General features: G+C 47.0%; 1 protein-coding gene across 1 annotated transcript in view; it reads right to left on the bottom strand.

Annotated features, from left to right (window-relative positions):
- The window catches only part of svopl (SVOP-like), a 111,499-nt gene extending 98,328 nt beyond the window's left edge, over positions 1 to 13,171 (bottom strand). Inside the window, exon 1 of the mRNA XM_086008621.1 lies at positions 13,073 to 13,171. Within this exon, the coding sequence (XP_085864747.1) occupies positions 13,073 to 13,159 (87 nt within the window). The 5' untranslated portion in view covers positions 13,160 to 13,171. The remainder of the gene's footprint in view (positions 1 to 13,072) is intronic.
- Between the last annotated feature and the right edge of the window lie 2,326 nt (positions 13,172 to 15,497).

The following is a 15,497-nucleotide window of genomic DNA, read 5'->3' as shown; positions in this document are numbered from 1 at the left end:
CCTAGACAGCTCTTGGTCATTTCTTCGATGTCTCCATCGATACCTGGCCACCACACAAACGCTCTGGCTAGGTTCTTCATTTTCACTCCACCCAGATGCCCCTCGTGAAGCTCCTTTAGCACTTTATGCTGAAGTTTGGGTGGAATCACCACTCTGGATCCACACATCAAGGTTCCTCGGCACACTGACAGCTGTTCTCTTCTTTGCGAGAATGCTGGCAACAGTGGCTCGCCATGTGCTGGCCATCCCTTCACCGTTAAATCGTAGACTCGTGAGAGAGTCGGGTCATTTCTCGTTTCCTTTTCAATGGTAGAATTTGTTACTGGTAGACATTCCACTATGGTTGAGTGGAACATCTCCACTGGGTCCACTGTAGGCGCCTCTTCTACCGTTGGCAATGGTAGGCGCGATAAACCGTCAGCATTCCCATGCTGTTTTGATCCTTTGTATTCTATGTCATATTGGTGTGCCCCTAGGAAAGGGACCACCTCTGTAGCCTTTGCGCTGTCATAATGGAAACGCCCTTTTTAGGGTTGAATATGGATACCAACGGCTGGTGGTCTGTCAGCAGTGTAAACTTCTTGCCCTGCAGGTAATGATTGAACTTCTTTACTCCCCACACAAGGCTGAGAGCCTCCCTATCTATCTGAGCATAGTTGCGCTCAGCGGAGGTCAATGATCTGGATGCAAATGCAACTGGCCTTTCCGAGCTATTTGGCAACTTGTGTGAGAGCACTGCTCCAATACCATAAGGGGAAGCATCACAAGCTAGACGAATAGGTAGCGTTGGGTTGAAGTGAGCCAACACTTCCTCTGAGGTGATCAATGCCTTGCTTTTGCGAAAGGCCTTCTTACAGTCCTCGCTCCACTTCCATGGTACTTCTTTCTGCAACAGAGCATTCAGCGGGTGCAGCACCGTGGATAGATTTGCCAGAAACTTATGGTAATAGTTAATCAACCCTAGGAACGGCCTCAACTGGGATACATTTTCCGGAGCGGGAGCCTTCACAACAGCTTCGATCTTGTCAGGTGACTTGTGCAGCCCCTCCTGGTCAATGACATGACCACAGTACGAGATCCGTTTCTGAAAGAACTCACATTTCTGGCGATTAACTCGAAGGCCATATTCCTTCAACCTGGTGAGCACCAGTTTCAAATTTGCAAGGTGTTCCTCATCGTCCTCTCCTGTAATCAGGATATCGTCCAAGTAACATTGAGTGCTTGGAATTCCCTGTAATACCTGCTCCATGGCCCTCTGCCAAATTGCTGGAGCCGAAGCCACTCCAAAAACCAGTCTATTATATCGATACAAGCCTCTGTGCGTGTTGATTGTGAGATACTGGCGCGACTCTTCCTCAGCTTCCATCTGTAAGTACGCTTGCGCCAGGTCTATCTTGGTGAAGTGTTTCCCGCCAGACAATGAAGCAAAGATATCCTCAATCCGCGGAAGCGGATATTGCACCATGTGAAGCACCGGATTAACTGTGATCTTGAAGTCTCCACAGATGCGGACCTTCCCCGGTTCCCCTGGCTTGTTACTCGATGAACGCTTCATGACGGGAACAATGGGCATGGCCCACTCACTCCAGTCCACCTTAGACAGTACTCCTGAACGTTCAAGCCCTTCCAGTTCAGCTTCCACAGCAGGTCGTATTGCATAAGGTACTGGTCTGGCTTTGAAAAATTTTGGGTTTGCATGTTCTGCAATCTTGATTTTTGCCTTAATTCCTCTCAGTGTTCCCAGTCCCTGTTGGAACACCTCTTTAGCCTCATCCAATATTCTGGACAATCGTTCAGGTTTGACATCTTTCTTTCCGGAATCTACCGTTATTGCTTTTAGGGAGTGCCAGTCCATATTTATTTTCCTGATCCACTCCCGTCCCAGAAGTGGTGGACCTCCCTCAGGTAGTACATATATGTCCATTCCTTGGTGTTCTTTGCCCTTGTGTATCACCTTGACTTTTATCTTTCCGATGGGGTATACTTTTTGCCCCGTGTATGTCTGCAATACTATCTCCGTATCCCGTAGGGGAATATGTGTGAATAACCTTTTGTAATCTTGCTTATTCATGACCGTCAACGCCGATCCGGTGTCCAATTCCATCTTCACATGGACTCCTGCTATCTGCAGTGTGACCCAGATAGTTTGTCGGTCAGCTTCCTTACTCACATTGTGAATTCTCAGGCTACCCAGTTCCTTGCTGTTGGAGTCTGAATCCGAATTCTGTTCATCCGAACTCTTCTCAGCCACCTTATGTACCTTTCTGCACTTTTCCTGCGGTGACTTTTTGTTGCTGGTCTTCTTTCCTGACCGGCATACTTTAGCTATGTGACCAAGCTTGCCACATTTTCGACATTCCTGGTTTTTAAACCAGCATTGGTTCTGATCGTGTTTTGTCTTCCCACAACGATAACATTTCGTTGTACCCAAAGCCATTTGATCTACGCCGAGTACCGCTGCCTTCAGCTGCATTTCCGCAGTGCCTCTCGCTGCGGCTTCGTGCGATGCTGCAATAGAGACAGCCTTATCAAGTGTAAGATCATTCTCTTCAAGCAGCCGCTTTTGTGTTCCTTCTTTCGACAATCCGCACACGAATTTGTCTCTCAGTGCCTCTGTCAGACTTTCCCCAAACTGACAGTATTTCGCTAGCTTACGCAGTTCAATTAAGTACTCCGCGTTGCTTTCCTCTTTCAGTTGCGTTCTCGCATAAAATTTAAATCGTTCCGCTAACATCAGCGGTGTGGGGTTCAAATGATCCTTCAGGACAGCAACAATATTAGCAAAAGTCTGATCCGCCGGTTTAGCTGGTGATAGAAGATGCTTCAATAGCCCGTATGTCTTTGCACCCATTGAGTTTAGTAAGGTTAGTGCTTTATCTTCATTTGATATTTTATTTGCCTTACAATATATCTCTATGCGTTCTACATACGTGGCCCAATCTTCAACATCGGGATCGAAATCGTTGATGTTACCATGCTTAGGCATCCTCGCAATCTTCTTGAGAAACAAAAAGAAATTTTTCTTTAACTTTTTTTTTTCAAAATGGCGGTTTCCCGCGCTTGTCTTCTTCCCCGCCCACGAAAATGGCGGCTTCCCGCGTTTGCCTTTCTCCCCCGCTGGCTGTAATGGCGATTGCCGTATTGCTGCGTTCGCCCTCCCCAGCGGTTCTCGAATCGTGCCTCCCAGCCCCTCTTGCAGTCCGGTTCTTTCCCCCCCGGCTGCGGCTGAGTTCTCCGCGGTTTTTTTTAATTTTTATATTTTTATTTTCTCCCGCGCCTTTCGCTGTCCCGGTCGCTGCGCCTCGTGGCCTCGGTAGCTGCCCGGCCTTTTTCACCGGTCGCGGTCGAGCTTGCTCTCGACGCTGTTGCGTCTCCCAGCCCGCTTGCAGCCCGGTCTCTCACACCGGCTGCGTTTGCATTTACCGCGGCTTCCGTGCCTTACGCTGCCCCAGTCTCAGCGCCTCTGGCCCCGACTTCTGTCTGGCTCTTTTCCCCGGCCGTGGTCGAGTTCTCCGCCCTTATATCCTCCGATCTTCCCTCCCCTATTTCACAGCCAATGTGGCCGACTTGCTGCTCGTCGCTGATCGGTTTACCCACCACCGTGATAGAAGGGATGATCACTGCCTGTTGCTGATGGAAGGCTTCGTGTCAGAATTCTTCTTTTGCTCTGAAGACCCAAGTCTTCTCTCAGCAGAATGATGAGGGCGGATGCCTCCTCTCGACGCCCGTTAAACTGCCTTGGATGTATCTCTGCCGCAGGGTAAGATCGTACTCGTCGCCACTGTTAAGTCTGTGTGTTATATTGAAAATTACTACACAGACCACAAGAGTAAAATTTAACAGGTCTTTACTAGTCGAAGGTCAGGGCGGAACTGCCCAATAAATCATTACACAGCACTTATATACTGGTGTGGTCACCACCGCTATTACAGTATACAGCAGCCAAGATAAAGTAGTGCAACCCTTAAAATAGTTCTCTTAAAGGTGGAACAGTTACATACACTACACTTACCTTATTGGACAGGGTTTTTAATGAGTGCTAAAATGTTATTTTTTTATTTTTTTATTACTCTTATGCTGGTGAAAGCAGGCCTCATGCTTGCTTTTACCAGGCGTAAGAATTTCACAGGCATTCAACGGGGCAGAAATTGGGCAAATTGGGCAACTCTCCACCCGCAGAGGCCCTTCTCCTGGGGATGCGGAGGATCTGCCGAGAGGATTTTTGACAGATCACAGGTTCCGGGTTTTCGCGCATGCGCATCGCATACCTAAACCCGGAACTTGCGTGGCCCTTATGGGCACGTGCGCACTCGTACGCACCCGTAGGGGTTGCAAAATACGGCCCAACATAAAACTAAAGGAAAAAGGACACTTGATCTAATTTTAACCTATCACAGAACCTTAGCAAAATATTTTAAAATCTGTAATGGATGCTGTTGATCAAGAATTTGGTAGCTCTGTTGACACTGAAATTCAATATTTTGAAATGACCTCTGTACTTTAAATTCAGGTAGAGACGTCGTGACTCCATCTGTGAAGAATTCCTCTGTCCATTTTGCTAGTAAATCGTGAACATATTTGCCTGGGTGTCAATTTTTGTCTGACTACGAGTAAAGTGCCTTGTGTTGTTAACGGCGCTGCACAAACGAGTTGTTATTATAGTAGTCCAGAAAGGATAAGAGCATACAGAAGTGCAAAGAATTGTGTAGATCCAGGGGACTGGGAGAGATAAAAGAACAGCAAAGGAAAACAAAAAAGATAGTAAGAGCTGCAAAAAGGAATATGAAAATAAACTTGCGAGGGATATCAAGATTAACACAAAATATTTTTACATTGAAGTAGTCAATGGTAATGTGCGCCCTTTAAAAACTGAAGCGGGTAATTTTTTTTATTCATGGGATGTGGGCGTCGCTGGCAAGGCCAGCATTTATTGCCCATCCGTAATTGCCCTTGAGAAGGTGGTGGTGAGCCGCCTTCTTGAACCTCTGCAGTCCGTGCGGTGAAGGTATTCAGTGCTGTTAGGGAGGGAGTTCCAGGATTTTGACCCAGCGACGATGAAGGATCGGCGATATATTTCCAAGTCACGATGGTGTGCGACTTGGAGGGGAAAACTTGGAGATGGTGGTGTTCCCATGCGTCTGCTGCCCTTGTCCTTATAGGTGGTAGAGGTTGCGGGTTTGGGAGGTGCTGCCGAAGAAGCCTTGGCGAGTCGCTGCAGTGCATCTTGTAGATGGTACACATTGCAGCCATGGTATGCCGGTGGTGGAGGGAGTGAATGTTTAAGGTGGTGGATGGGGTGCTAATCAAGTGGGATGCTTTGTCCTGGATGGTGTCGAGCTTCTTGAGTGTTATTGGAGCTGCACTCATCCAGGCAAGTAGAGAGTATTCCAACACACTCCTTAATATTGCAAATGAAAATAAGGAAATGGCAGACTTGTTGAATAATTACTTTAGCCAGAATTTTCCAGGATGTCAGCAGGCAGGATCAATGCCAGGTCGAGTGGGGAAGTGTTTTTTTTGACAGTGGATCGGCAGCCCGCTGTCAACCTGCCGCAATGCGCCTTTCCCAATGTCGGGTCTGTCAGCGCTGAGCAGACCCGACAGGCAGCAGCAGGCGACACAACTGAACTCATTATAATGTACTTAACAGACCCTTAACACGCTTTTTTACCTTACTTTTTAACTTTAACTTCATTCCCACGGGAACCACTCTGCTCGATGACCATGTCTGTCAACCTGAGGCGTGAGTTCAGTGATCATTGCTCCAGCTGATTACTTGACAGCTTCAAATGTACAGTAAAAGCTCCCACCTGACAGATGATCACTTTCCTCAGGCAGAAGCTGTTGCTCAGTCCATTTCCAGCACAGATTCTGCAGGCTGCAAGTCTTTCCACAAGTCTCCATCCAGTCTCACCTCATTACCTCTCTCACCATTAACAAATTGCTTCTGTGATCTGTACTTCACCTGCCATCTATTCCATCAGCATGGGTGACCTTTATACTTTCTCATCTTGGCCCGCAGAATCCGACTACGATGAGCCCCAACACCAGCAGCACCAGGCGCACCAGCAGCACCAACAACAACACCAACCTTCTCTGCAATCACCCGATGCTGCACAGGACAGAGGGCCTCAGCATTCAAGCACATTGCTGCCCGAGAGGTGAGGGATGGCCTCATCATGGCCAGATTTAGTTAACTTTATGCTGTGCACCCTGGATGCCACATGAAGCGCCAGGTTGGCACCACCCCACACCATAAAGCATCCCTACAAAGCCATTCCTTTCACACTGCTCAGCATTGCGGGGGGGACCGTTATGTCTCACCATTCACTGCAACTCACTAAGCCACTTCCAAAGGTGCACACAAATCTGTCCAAGACCGGAAAGTGTTTAAAATAAAAATGTCAATGTTTGACAGCACATTAACAGAAACTTTACATAAACATTGGATAAACCACCCAAGTGGCTACCCTTGTGAGTTGTTAGTTGGTATGAATGCACTAGGATGAGGGTGAGTGTGAGGGGTGGCTAGTGAGATAGTGATGTGATAATGTAGATAGAGAGGGATGGGTAGAGGTGCAAGGTAAGTTGGTGTGAGTAAGGATGTGCAGGAGTAGTGTAGGGGAGGCAAAGTGATGGGGATGTGATGAGAGGCACAGGAGGATGAGGTTGAGTGTGGCTTTGTACTAACGTTTCATCCTCCTGACCACATCCCTGCTTGTGCCCTCCTGTGCAATGTGCAACCAGGCTGTCTTGGTCTCCTGGGGAGGTCTCCCGCCCATCGGAAGGGAAGAGGACCTCCCTGCATGCTCTGACTCCCTCCAAAAAGCAGGTTCCACAAAAGAGACTGTTAGCTAAAATTAAAACTCATCGAATTGGAGGCAAATTATTGACCTGGTTAGGCGATTGGGTAGGAGGTAGAGGACAGAGAGTAGGGATAATGGGAAAATACTCGAATTGGAAGGAAGTGACTAGAGGTGTCGCACAAGGATCTGTGCTGGGGCCTCAACTATTCACTATATTTATTAATGACTTAGATAAGGTAATAGAGAGCCACATATCCAAGTCTGCCAATTACATAAAGATTGGTGACATAGTAAGTAGTGTAAGCAGGAGCATAAAATTACAAAGAGACATTGATAGATTCAGTGAGTGGGCAAGATTGTGGCAGATGGATTTCAATGCAGGTTAGTGTGAGGTCATCCATTTTGGACCAAAAAAGGATCGATCCAAGTATTTTTTAAATGTTGAAAAGCTAAGAACAGTGGAGGTCCAAAGAGGTCTTGGGGTCCATGTACACAGATCACTAAAATGTAGAGGTCAGGTACAAAAAATAATCAAAAAGGCTAATGGAATGTTAGCCTTTATATCTAGAATATAAAGGGGAGGCAGTTTTGCTACAGCTATACAAAGCCCTGGTTAGACCACATCTAAAGTATTGTGTACTGTTCTGGGCACTGCACCTTAGAAAGGATATATTGGCCTTGGAAGGAGAGCAGCGCAGATTCACCAGAATGTTACCAGGGCTCCAAGGGTTAGATTATGAGGAAAGATTGCATAAACTGGGCTTGTATTCCCTGGAATATAGAAGGTTAAGGGGTTATTTGATTGAGGTTATTTGATAGAGTAGAGAGAAACTTTTTCCGCTGGTGGGGGAGTCTAAGACAAGGGAACATAACCTTAAAATCAGAGCCAGGTCATTCAGGAGAGAAGTTAGGAAACACTTCTTCATGCAAAGGCTGGTAGAAGTGTGGAACTCTCTTCCACAAAAAGCAGTAGATGCGAGCTCACTTCATAATTTTGAATCTGAGATTGCTAGATTTTTGCTAGCCAAGGGTATTAAGGGATATGGAGCCAAGGCAGGTGGATGGTGTTAGGATACAGATCAGCCATGAGTGGAGGAATAGGTTCAAGAGGCTGAACGGCCTACTCCTGTTGCTATGTTCCTGTGACTCCCTGGTTTTACCTCCGCTGCCCAAATTGGAAGATCATTCCTGATCTTGACAACTTTTTCTGTGAAGAAGTGATTCCTAACATCAATCTTCAAATTTTAGCTCTCAGCCTTGGTTCAATGGTAGCAATCTCACCTCTTAGCCTGGGGTTTGCGGGTTCAAGTCCCATTCCAGAGATTTGAGCACACAATCCAGGATGACACTCCAGTGCAGTCCTGAGGGAGTGCTGCACTGTTGGAGATACCATTTTACGGTGGACGTAAAGGATCCTATGCACTGTTTCAAAGCAGAGCAGGGGAATTCACCCTGGTGTCCTGGCCAATATTTATCCCTCAATCAACGTCACTTAAATAGATTATCTGGTCATTTATTTCATTTCAGTTTGTGGGATCTTGCTGTGTGCAAATTGGCTTCTGCGTTTCCTATGTTACAACAGTGACTACACTTCAAAAGTAGTTAATTGGCTGTAAAGCGCTTAGGCCTAGAAATTCACTATAGCCCCATTTGGGGCACCAGCCTCGCCAGGGCGCTAAAAGTAGCAGTCGCGGCCACCCGCCGGAAATTCAGTTTGCGCGCCCCAGAGGGAAGTGCGGCGCGACATGGAGGCGCCCCGCATCCCTCTTGGGGCGCTGCAGCTGAATATCGCTGCGCAACGTGCCGCAGCGCCACACGCTGCGGCACGGCGTGCAGCGGTACTGCAGGCTTTCCTCCCCTTCTTAAAGGGAAGGGGCCTTGTGCAGCACGATCGAGGATCGTGAGTGCCGGCAAAAGAGCCCGGCACCGAGGAGAAGTGCCGGGCTCTTGGGACGCAGTCGGCACTCCGCGGGGGGGGGGGGTGCTCAGGAGGCCAGGGACGGCAGCGCGGAGAGGTGCTGGCAGGCGGTCAGCAAAAAAAATGGCCGCCCTGCACCTCTCCTTTAATTAGCGCCTCTACCGGCGCAGGTAGGCCCCCGAGCCGGTCGCAAATAGCGTCCGGCGTTAAAGCAGGGGGCGCATCTAAATATCGCGATCGGGGCGTTAGCAGGGCGCTGCGCACACCAATGACGTCATCGGTAGCGGCGCAGCGCTAACGGCTAGCGCCGCCATTAGCATCCCGCTGAATTTAGCGGGAGGCGTGGCCAGTGGCTTCCGACCCACTTAGCGCCCTATTAAGGCGCTAACGGGTGGTGCAGCCCACTGAATTTCTAGGCCTTTAAATTTAAAAGACATCATTAACAATAATACTCCAGCAAGTAAAAAATTATTTTATTGAAGATCCAAAGTGAAGGGCTCACAGCACAAGACACCAAAATAGAGGAGAGAAAGAGATGAATCAGAAATGAAAAGTAAAAAGAAAGACTTGGATTAATATATCACCTTTCACAACCTGAGGATTTCCCAAAGCACTTTACAGCCAATGAAGTAGACATAAGAACATAAGAAATAGGGGCAGGAATAGGCCACTTGGCCCCTCGAGCCTGCTCCGCCATTCAATAAGATCATGGCTGATCTTGGGCTCAAAGCCACTTCCCAGCCCTCTCCCCATAACCCTTCACTCCCTTATCTTGCAAAAAGCTGTCTATCTCCACCTTAAATATATTTAATGACCCAGCCTCCACGGCTCTCTGGGGCAGAGAATTCCACAGATTTACGACCCTCTGAGAGAAGGAATTCCTCCTCATCTCAGTTCTAAAGGGCGACCCTTAATTCTGAAACTATGCCCCCAAGTTCTAGATTTCCCCACGAGGGGAAACATCCTCTCTGCATCTACCTTGTTGTGCCTCCTCAGTATCTTATATGTTTCAATAAGATCACCTCTCATTCTTCTAAATTCCAATGAGTATAGGCCCAACCTGCTCAACCTTTCCTCATAAGTCAACCCCCTCATCTCTGGAAATAACCTAGTGAATCGTCTCTGAACTCCCTCCAATGTAAGTATATCCTTCCTTAAATAAGGAGACCAAAACTGTACGCAGTACTCCAGGTGTGGTCTCACCAATACCCTGTACAGTTGTAGCAGGACTTCCCTGCTTTTATACTCCAACCCCCTTGCAATAAAGGCCAACATTCCATTTGCCTTTTTGATTACTTGCTGTACCTGCATGCTAACTTTTTATGTTTCATGCACAAGAACCCCCAGGTCCCTCTGAATTGTAGCATTTTGTAATCTCTCTCCATTTAAATAATAATTTGCTTTTTTACTTTTCCTGCCAAAGTAGATAACCTCGCAATTTCCCACATTATACTCCATCTGCCAAATGTTTGCCCATTCACTTAGCCTGTCTATATCCCTTTGCAGATTCTTTGCGACCTCTGCACAACTTGCTTTCCCACCCATCTTTGTATCATCTGCAAACTTGGCTACATTACACTCGATCCCTTCATCCAAGTCATTAATGCAGATTGTAAATAGTTGAGGCCCCAGCACCGATCCCTGTGGCACCCCACTAGTTACCATTTGCCAACCGGAAAATGACCCATTTATCCCGACTCTCTGCTTTCTATTAGTTAGCCAATTCTCTAACCATGCTAATATATTACCCTCAACTCCGTGAGCTCTTATCTTATGCAGTAACCTTTTATGTGGCACCTTATCGAATGCCTTCTGGAAATCCAAATACACCACATCCACTGGCTCACCTTTATCTACCCTGCTCATTACATCCTCAAAGAACTCCAGCAAATCTGTTAAACATGATTTCCCATTCATAAAACCATGCTGACTCTGCTTGACTGCATTATGATTTTCCAAATGCCCTGCTATCGCTTCCTTAATGAACGACTCCAGCATTTTCCCAACGACAGATGTTAGGCTAACTCCATAGTTTCCTGCTTTCTGTCTCCCTCCTTTCTTAAATAGGGGTGTTACATTTGCGGTTTTCCAATCCGCTGGGACCTCTCCAGAGTCCAGGGAATTTTGGTATATTGCAACCAATGCATCCACTATCTCTGCAGCCACTTCTTTTAAGACCCTGGGATGCAGGCCATCTGGTCCAGGGGACTTGTCATCTTTTAGTCCCATTATTTTACCAAGTACGTTTTCCTTAGTGATAGTGATTGTCTTTAGTTTCCCCCCTCCCTGTGGCCCCTTGATTATCCATTATTGGGATGTTGTTAGTGTCTATTACCGTGAAGACAGATACAAAATATTTGTTCAGAGTCTCTGCCATTTCCCTGTTCCCCATTATTAATTCCCCATTCTCATCCTCTAAGGGACCAATGTTTACTTTAGCTACTCTCTTCCTTTTTATATACCTGTAGAAGCTCTTACTATCTGTTTTTATATTTCTTGCCAGTTTACTTTCATAATTCATCTTCTTTCTCTTTATTTTTTTTTGGTCATCCTTTGCTGGTTTTTAAAAATTTTGAAGTGTAGTCACTGTTGTATTGTAGGAAAACATTGCAACCAATTTGCACACAGCAAGCTCCCACAAACAGCAATGTTATAATGACCAAATAATCTGTTTTAGTGTTGTTGATTGAGGGAGAAGTATTGGCCAGGACACCAGGGATAATGCCCCTGCTCTTCTTTGAAATAGTGCAATTGGATCTTTTTACATCCACCTGAGAGAGCAGATGGGACCTCAGTTTAGCTCTCATCCAAATGACAGCACCTCTGACAGTGCAGCACTCCCTCAGTACTGCACTGGAGTGTCAGCCTAGATTTTTGTGCTCAAGTCTCTGGAGTGGGAATGGAACCCACAACCTTCTGACTCAGAGGCGAGAGTGCTACCCACTGAGCCACGGCTGGCTCTAAGTGCGGCTGAGCAACTCCAAGCTTCAATGTTAAAAGTCTAAAGATAACAAGAAGTTTAGAAGGCCAGGCAACATCCGTGGAGAGAGAAACAGAGTTAATGTTTCAGGTTGAAGACCCTTCGTCAGAACTGAGAAAAAAGCAGGAAATGAAACAGATTAAAAAGCAACTTTGGGGGCTGGGAAATGGGGAAGGTCTGTGAGAGGTGAAGAGACATTAAGAGATATTCAAGGCGAGACGAGATGGTAATAGGACAGGTAAAGAAACAAAGGATGGCTCTAGATGAAGTGGCATAGTGGTTAGCACTGTTGCCTCACAGCGCCAGGGATCCGGGTTCAAATCCGGCCTCGGGTGACTGTCTGTGTGGAGTTTGCACATTCTCCCCATGTTTGCGTGGGTTTCCTCCGGGTGCTCCGGTTTCCTCCCACAGTCCAAAGATGTGCGGGTTAGGTTGATTGGCCATGATAAAAATTGGCCCTTAGTGTTAGGGGGGATTAAATATGTGGGGTTACGGGGATAGGGCTTGGGTGGGATGGCTGTCGGTGTAGGAACTGGGTGCTAGGGTTTGGATGATCAGCCATGATCTCGTTGAATGGCGGAGCAGGCTCGAAGGGCCGAATGGCCTACTCCTGCTCCTAGTTTCTATGTTTCTAAGTGTGAAATGCGCTGGCAGAATGAGAGACAGCTGCCATGTGGGAGAGAAAAAAAAGGAAAAGGCACAAACCAAAAGTGTGGATAAAAAATATATAAAAATATGATAGGGGCTGAGGTTATGATCTGAAATTGTTGAACTCAATATTGAGTCCGGAAGGCTGTAAAGTGCCTAATCGGAAGATGAGGTGCTGTTCCTCAAGCTTACGCTGAGCTTCCGTGGAACAATACAAGAGGCCGCGGACGGTGAGGTCTGAGTGGGTCTCTTAATGTCTCTTCACCTCTCACAGACCTTCCCTTTTGTTCTTTCATCCCCTCCCCCATTTCCCAACCCCCAAACTTGCTTTTTAATCTGTTTCATTTCCTGCTTTTTTCTCAGTTCTGACGAAGGGTCTTTGACCTGAAACGTTGACTCTATTTCTCTCTTCACGGATGTTGCCTGGCCTGCTGAGGTTTTCCAGCGTGTTCTGTTGTTATTTCGGATTTCCAGCATCCGCGGTATTTTGTTATCGAAGAAGCTTAGAAGGTTCTTCTCATTAACTCTCGTGAGAAGTTGACCACACCGATTCATGCTTCTCTCAGCTGAGACTTGGATTGGCTTTGGTTTCTGAATGATCGTCATGAACTTGCTGTGGTACAGCGCTGCTCTTGACCCACAAGGGACAGATTGAAGATGCTATCGCATAGAAATATAATGGCCTAAATCAGAGTGAAAAGCATAAAGGAATAAACTTACCGTGGTAACCATGGCAACTTGCCATTCTTCCAAGCGCCATTCACAACGAATGGCTGGGGAAATGACTGCCAGCAGCATGATCTCCATGGCTTCAGCCACCTGAAGAAGCAACCAGGGAAATGTTAAAACCAGCCCTTCAAACACCATATTCAGAGATTTCAACTATTCCTCAAATGATTCTAGGGATTGACCTCCACTGCCCTACCCAGAATTCCATTTACTTCTACCCAATTTACTGGAGTGAGCCTTGGCTTAGTGATAGCGTTCCTGCCTCTGAGTCAGAAGGTGAAGGGTTCGAGCCCTGCTCCAGACAGCCCTGGAATATGGTCTCTGGGGTGATATCCAGTGGGGTAATTCCATCTGGACCACTATCTCAGGGGTAGTATTCCCGCCTCTGGCAGAAGGATTGGGTTCAGACCTCACTCCAGACAGTCCCTGCGAGCGGAGTGCCGGCTCTGAATACTGGGTTGACATCCGACGGGGGTACTTGCATCTGATGGGAGTGGGTGGTCCTCTCCCATCGTAAAGGGCAGGTGGGCCTCTTTAGCCTTGTTTGCAGCCCAGCTAGGAGAAGATAAAAACTGTGCGAAAACTACCTCAGCTGCTCTTCCCTACTAAGTGGCTCAAGAATCTCAAGTGTGAGACTTGACTTAGGGCCTGCCTTATCGGGCAGAATGGCCAATGTTTACTATCTCAGGTACCGCCACATTATTCCCCTCAATTGTTACATTTCAAGGCCAAAGAATGCAAATTTCTCCAGCTTTCCCTCACAACTGAGTGTCAGCCTTGGCTCAGTGGTACCACTCTTAAATCTGAGTCGGAGGGTTGTGGGTTCAAGACTCACTCTAGGAATTCGAGCGCATAATCTAGGCTGGCAATCAGTGCCGTACTGAGGGAGCACAGCATTGTTGGAAGTGTCGCCTGGTGCATTTATGTACATGAGGGAGGAAGGAATAGAAGGATATGCTGCTAGGTTGAGATGAAGTAGGGTGGGGCGAGGCTCGTGTGGAGCATAAACACATGCATAGACCAGTTGGGCCGAATGGCCTGTTTCTGTGCTGTAAATTCTGTGTAATTCAGTAACGGAGTTTCATGGCTGTTTTCTGCACCACCTTGAGGACTTGACTGTCTCTCTGATATTTGAGATATGGTTTATCAAGAGAACTTAGCACAGAGATTTGGCAAAATATTAAACACAGTTGGCTGTGATTTGGCCTTTAAGGGAGGGTAGTGGGAAACGCCTTCATAATTAAGCCCTCCACTCCCACTGGCAGGTTTACAGTGATTGTAAGATTAGTGTTTTCAACTTTCAGGTTCCCAACCTTTTTCGTTTTAGGGTGGATGACGCCATACTTAAGTTTTGATTAATTCGGAATGACTGAGCACTTTTCAGCGAACAAGGTATTACTTTGAACTTTCTGTCACTGCTCTGTGTCATTCATTTGGTTGGAAGCACTGACAAAGCCTTACCTTTGTCAACCGGTAGTCAATGTTCTGGTAATACTCACTACACAGCTCAACCATTCTCCGTTCTACCGATACTTACACTGGTGCTCCCCATGATACAGAGCAGCAAAATATGGAACCGGCCAAATCCAATGGTTTCCACCCCTTCCTCCACTGTGTACGTTTTCCTCGGGGCTGAAAAACAAAGCGGGGTCGCTCAATGAATTTGAAATGGAACACAATTCTGTAAGTAAAGTTTCATCCTTGGCTACATATAGGGTACTAGTTGGTGACAGTGGGTTAGCCTACTGGCCTCCCACACTGAGGTCTGGGGTTAAAATTCAGACAAGTTTCAATCGCTTTGGCTCTTCCCTCATGGGTTGGAGATCACACACACAGAATCACACAGAAACCCCACAGTGCAGATAGAGGCCATTTCGGCCCATCGAGCCTGCACCGACACATATCCCACCCGATCCCCGTAACCCCTACACCAACACATATCCCACCCTATCCCCGTAACCCCACGTATTTAATCCCCCTAACACTAAGGGTCAATTTATCATAGCCAATCAACCTAACCCGCACATCTTTGGACTGTGGGAGGAAACCGGAGCACCCGGAGGAAACCCACGCAAACACGGGGAGAATGTGCAAACTCCACACAGACAGTCGCCCGAGGCCAGATTCGAACCCGGGTCCCTGGCGCTGTGAGGCAACAGTGCTAACCACTATGCCATCGACAAATCTTTACCACATTTGTATTGAGTTAAGCTGAGCAAATGACTCAGCCTGCAGCTGGTTTTTAAGTTTCTAACATCCTGCGACTGAGCTAAAAGGTTCACTGCAAGACTAAGACAAGACAAAAACACTTCTTTTTTTGTCACAACCTGCACTGGATTTTCTCCTTACTCTGGAGTCTCTAAAGGCGATGAATACAAAATGCCACAGTTAACAGGAACAACAACAAGAAGTTGCA

This window comes from Somniosus microcephalus, chromosome 16, assembly GCF_052327205.1.
Source record: "Somniosus microcephalus isolate GS21.2 chromosome 16, FLI_Smic_1.0, whole genome shotgun sequence".
Lineage (NCBI taxonomy): Eukaryota > Metazoa > Chordata > Chondrichthyes > Squaliformes > Somniosidae > Somniosus > Somniosus microcephalus.
The sequence above is the reverse complement of the archived record's forward strand: the minus strand, read 5'-3'. Positions and strand labels throughout refer to the sequence as shown.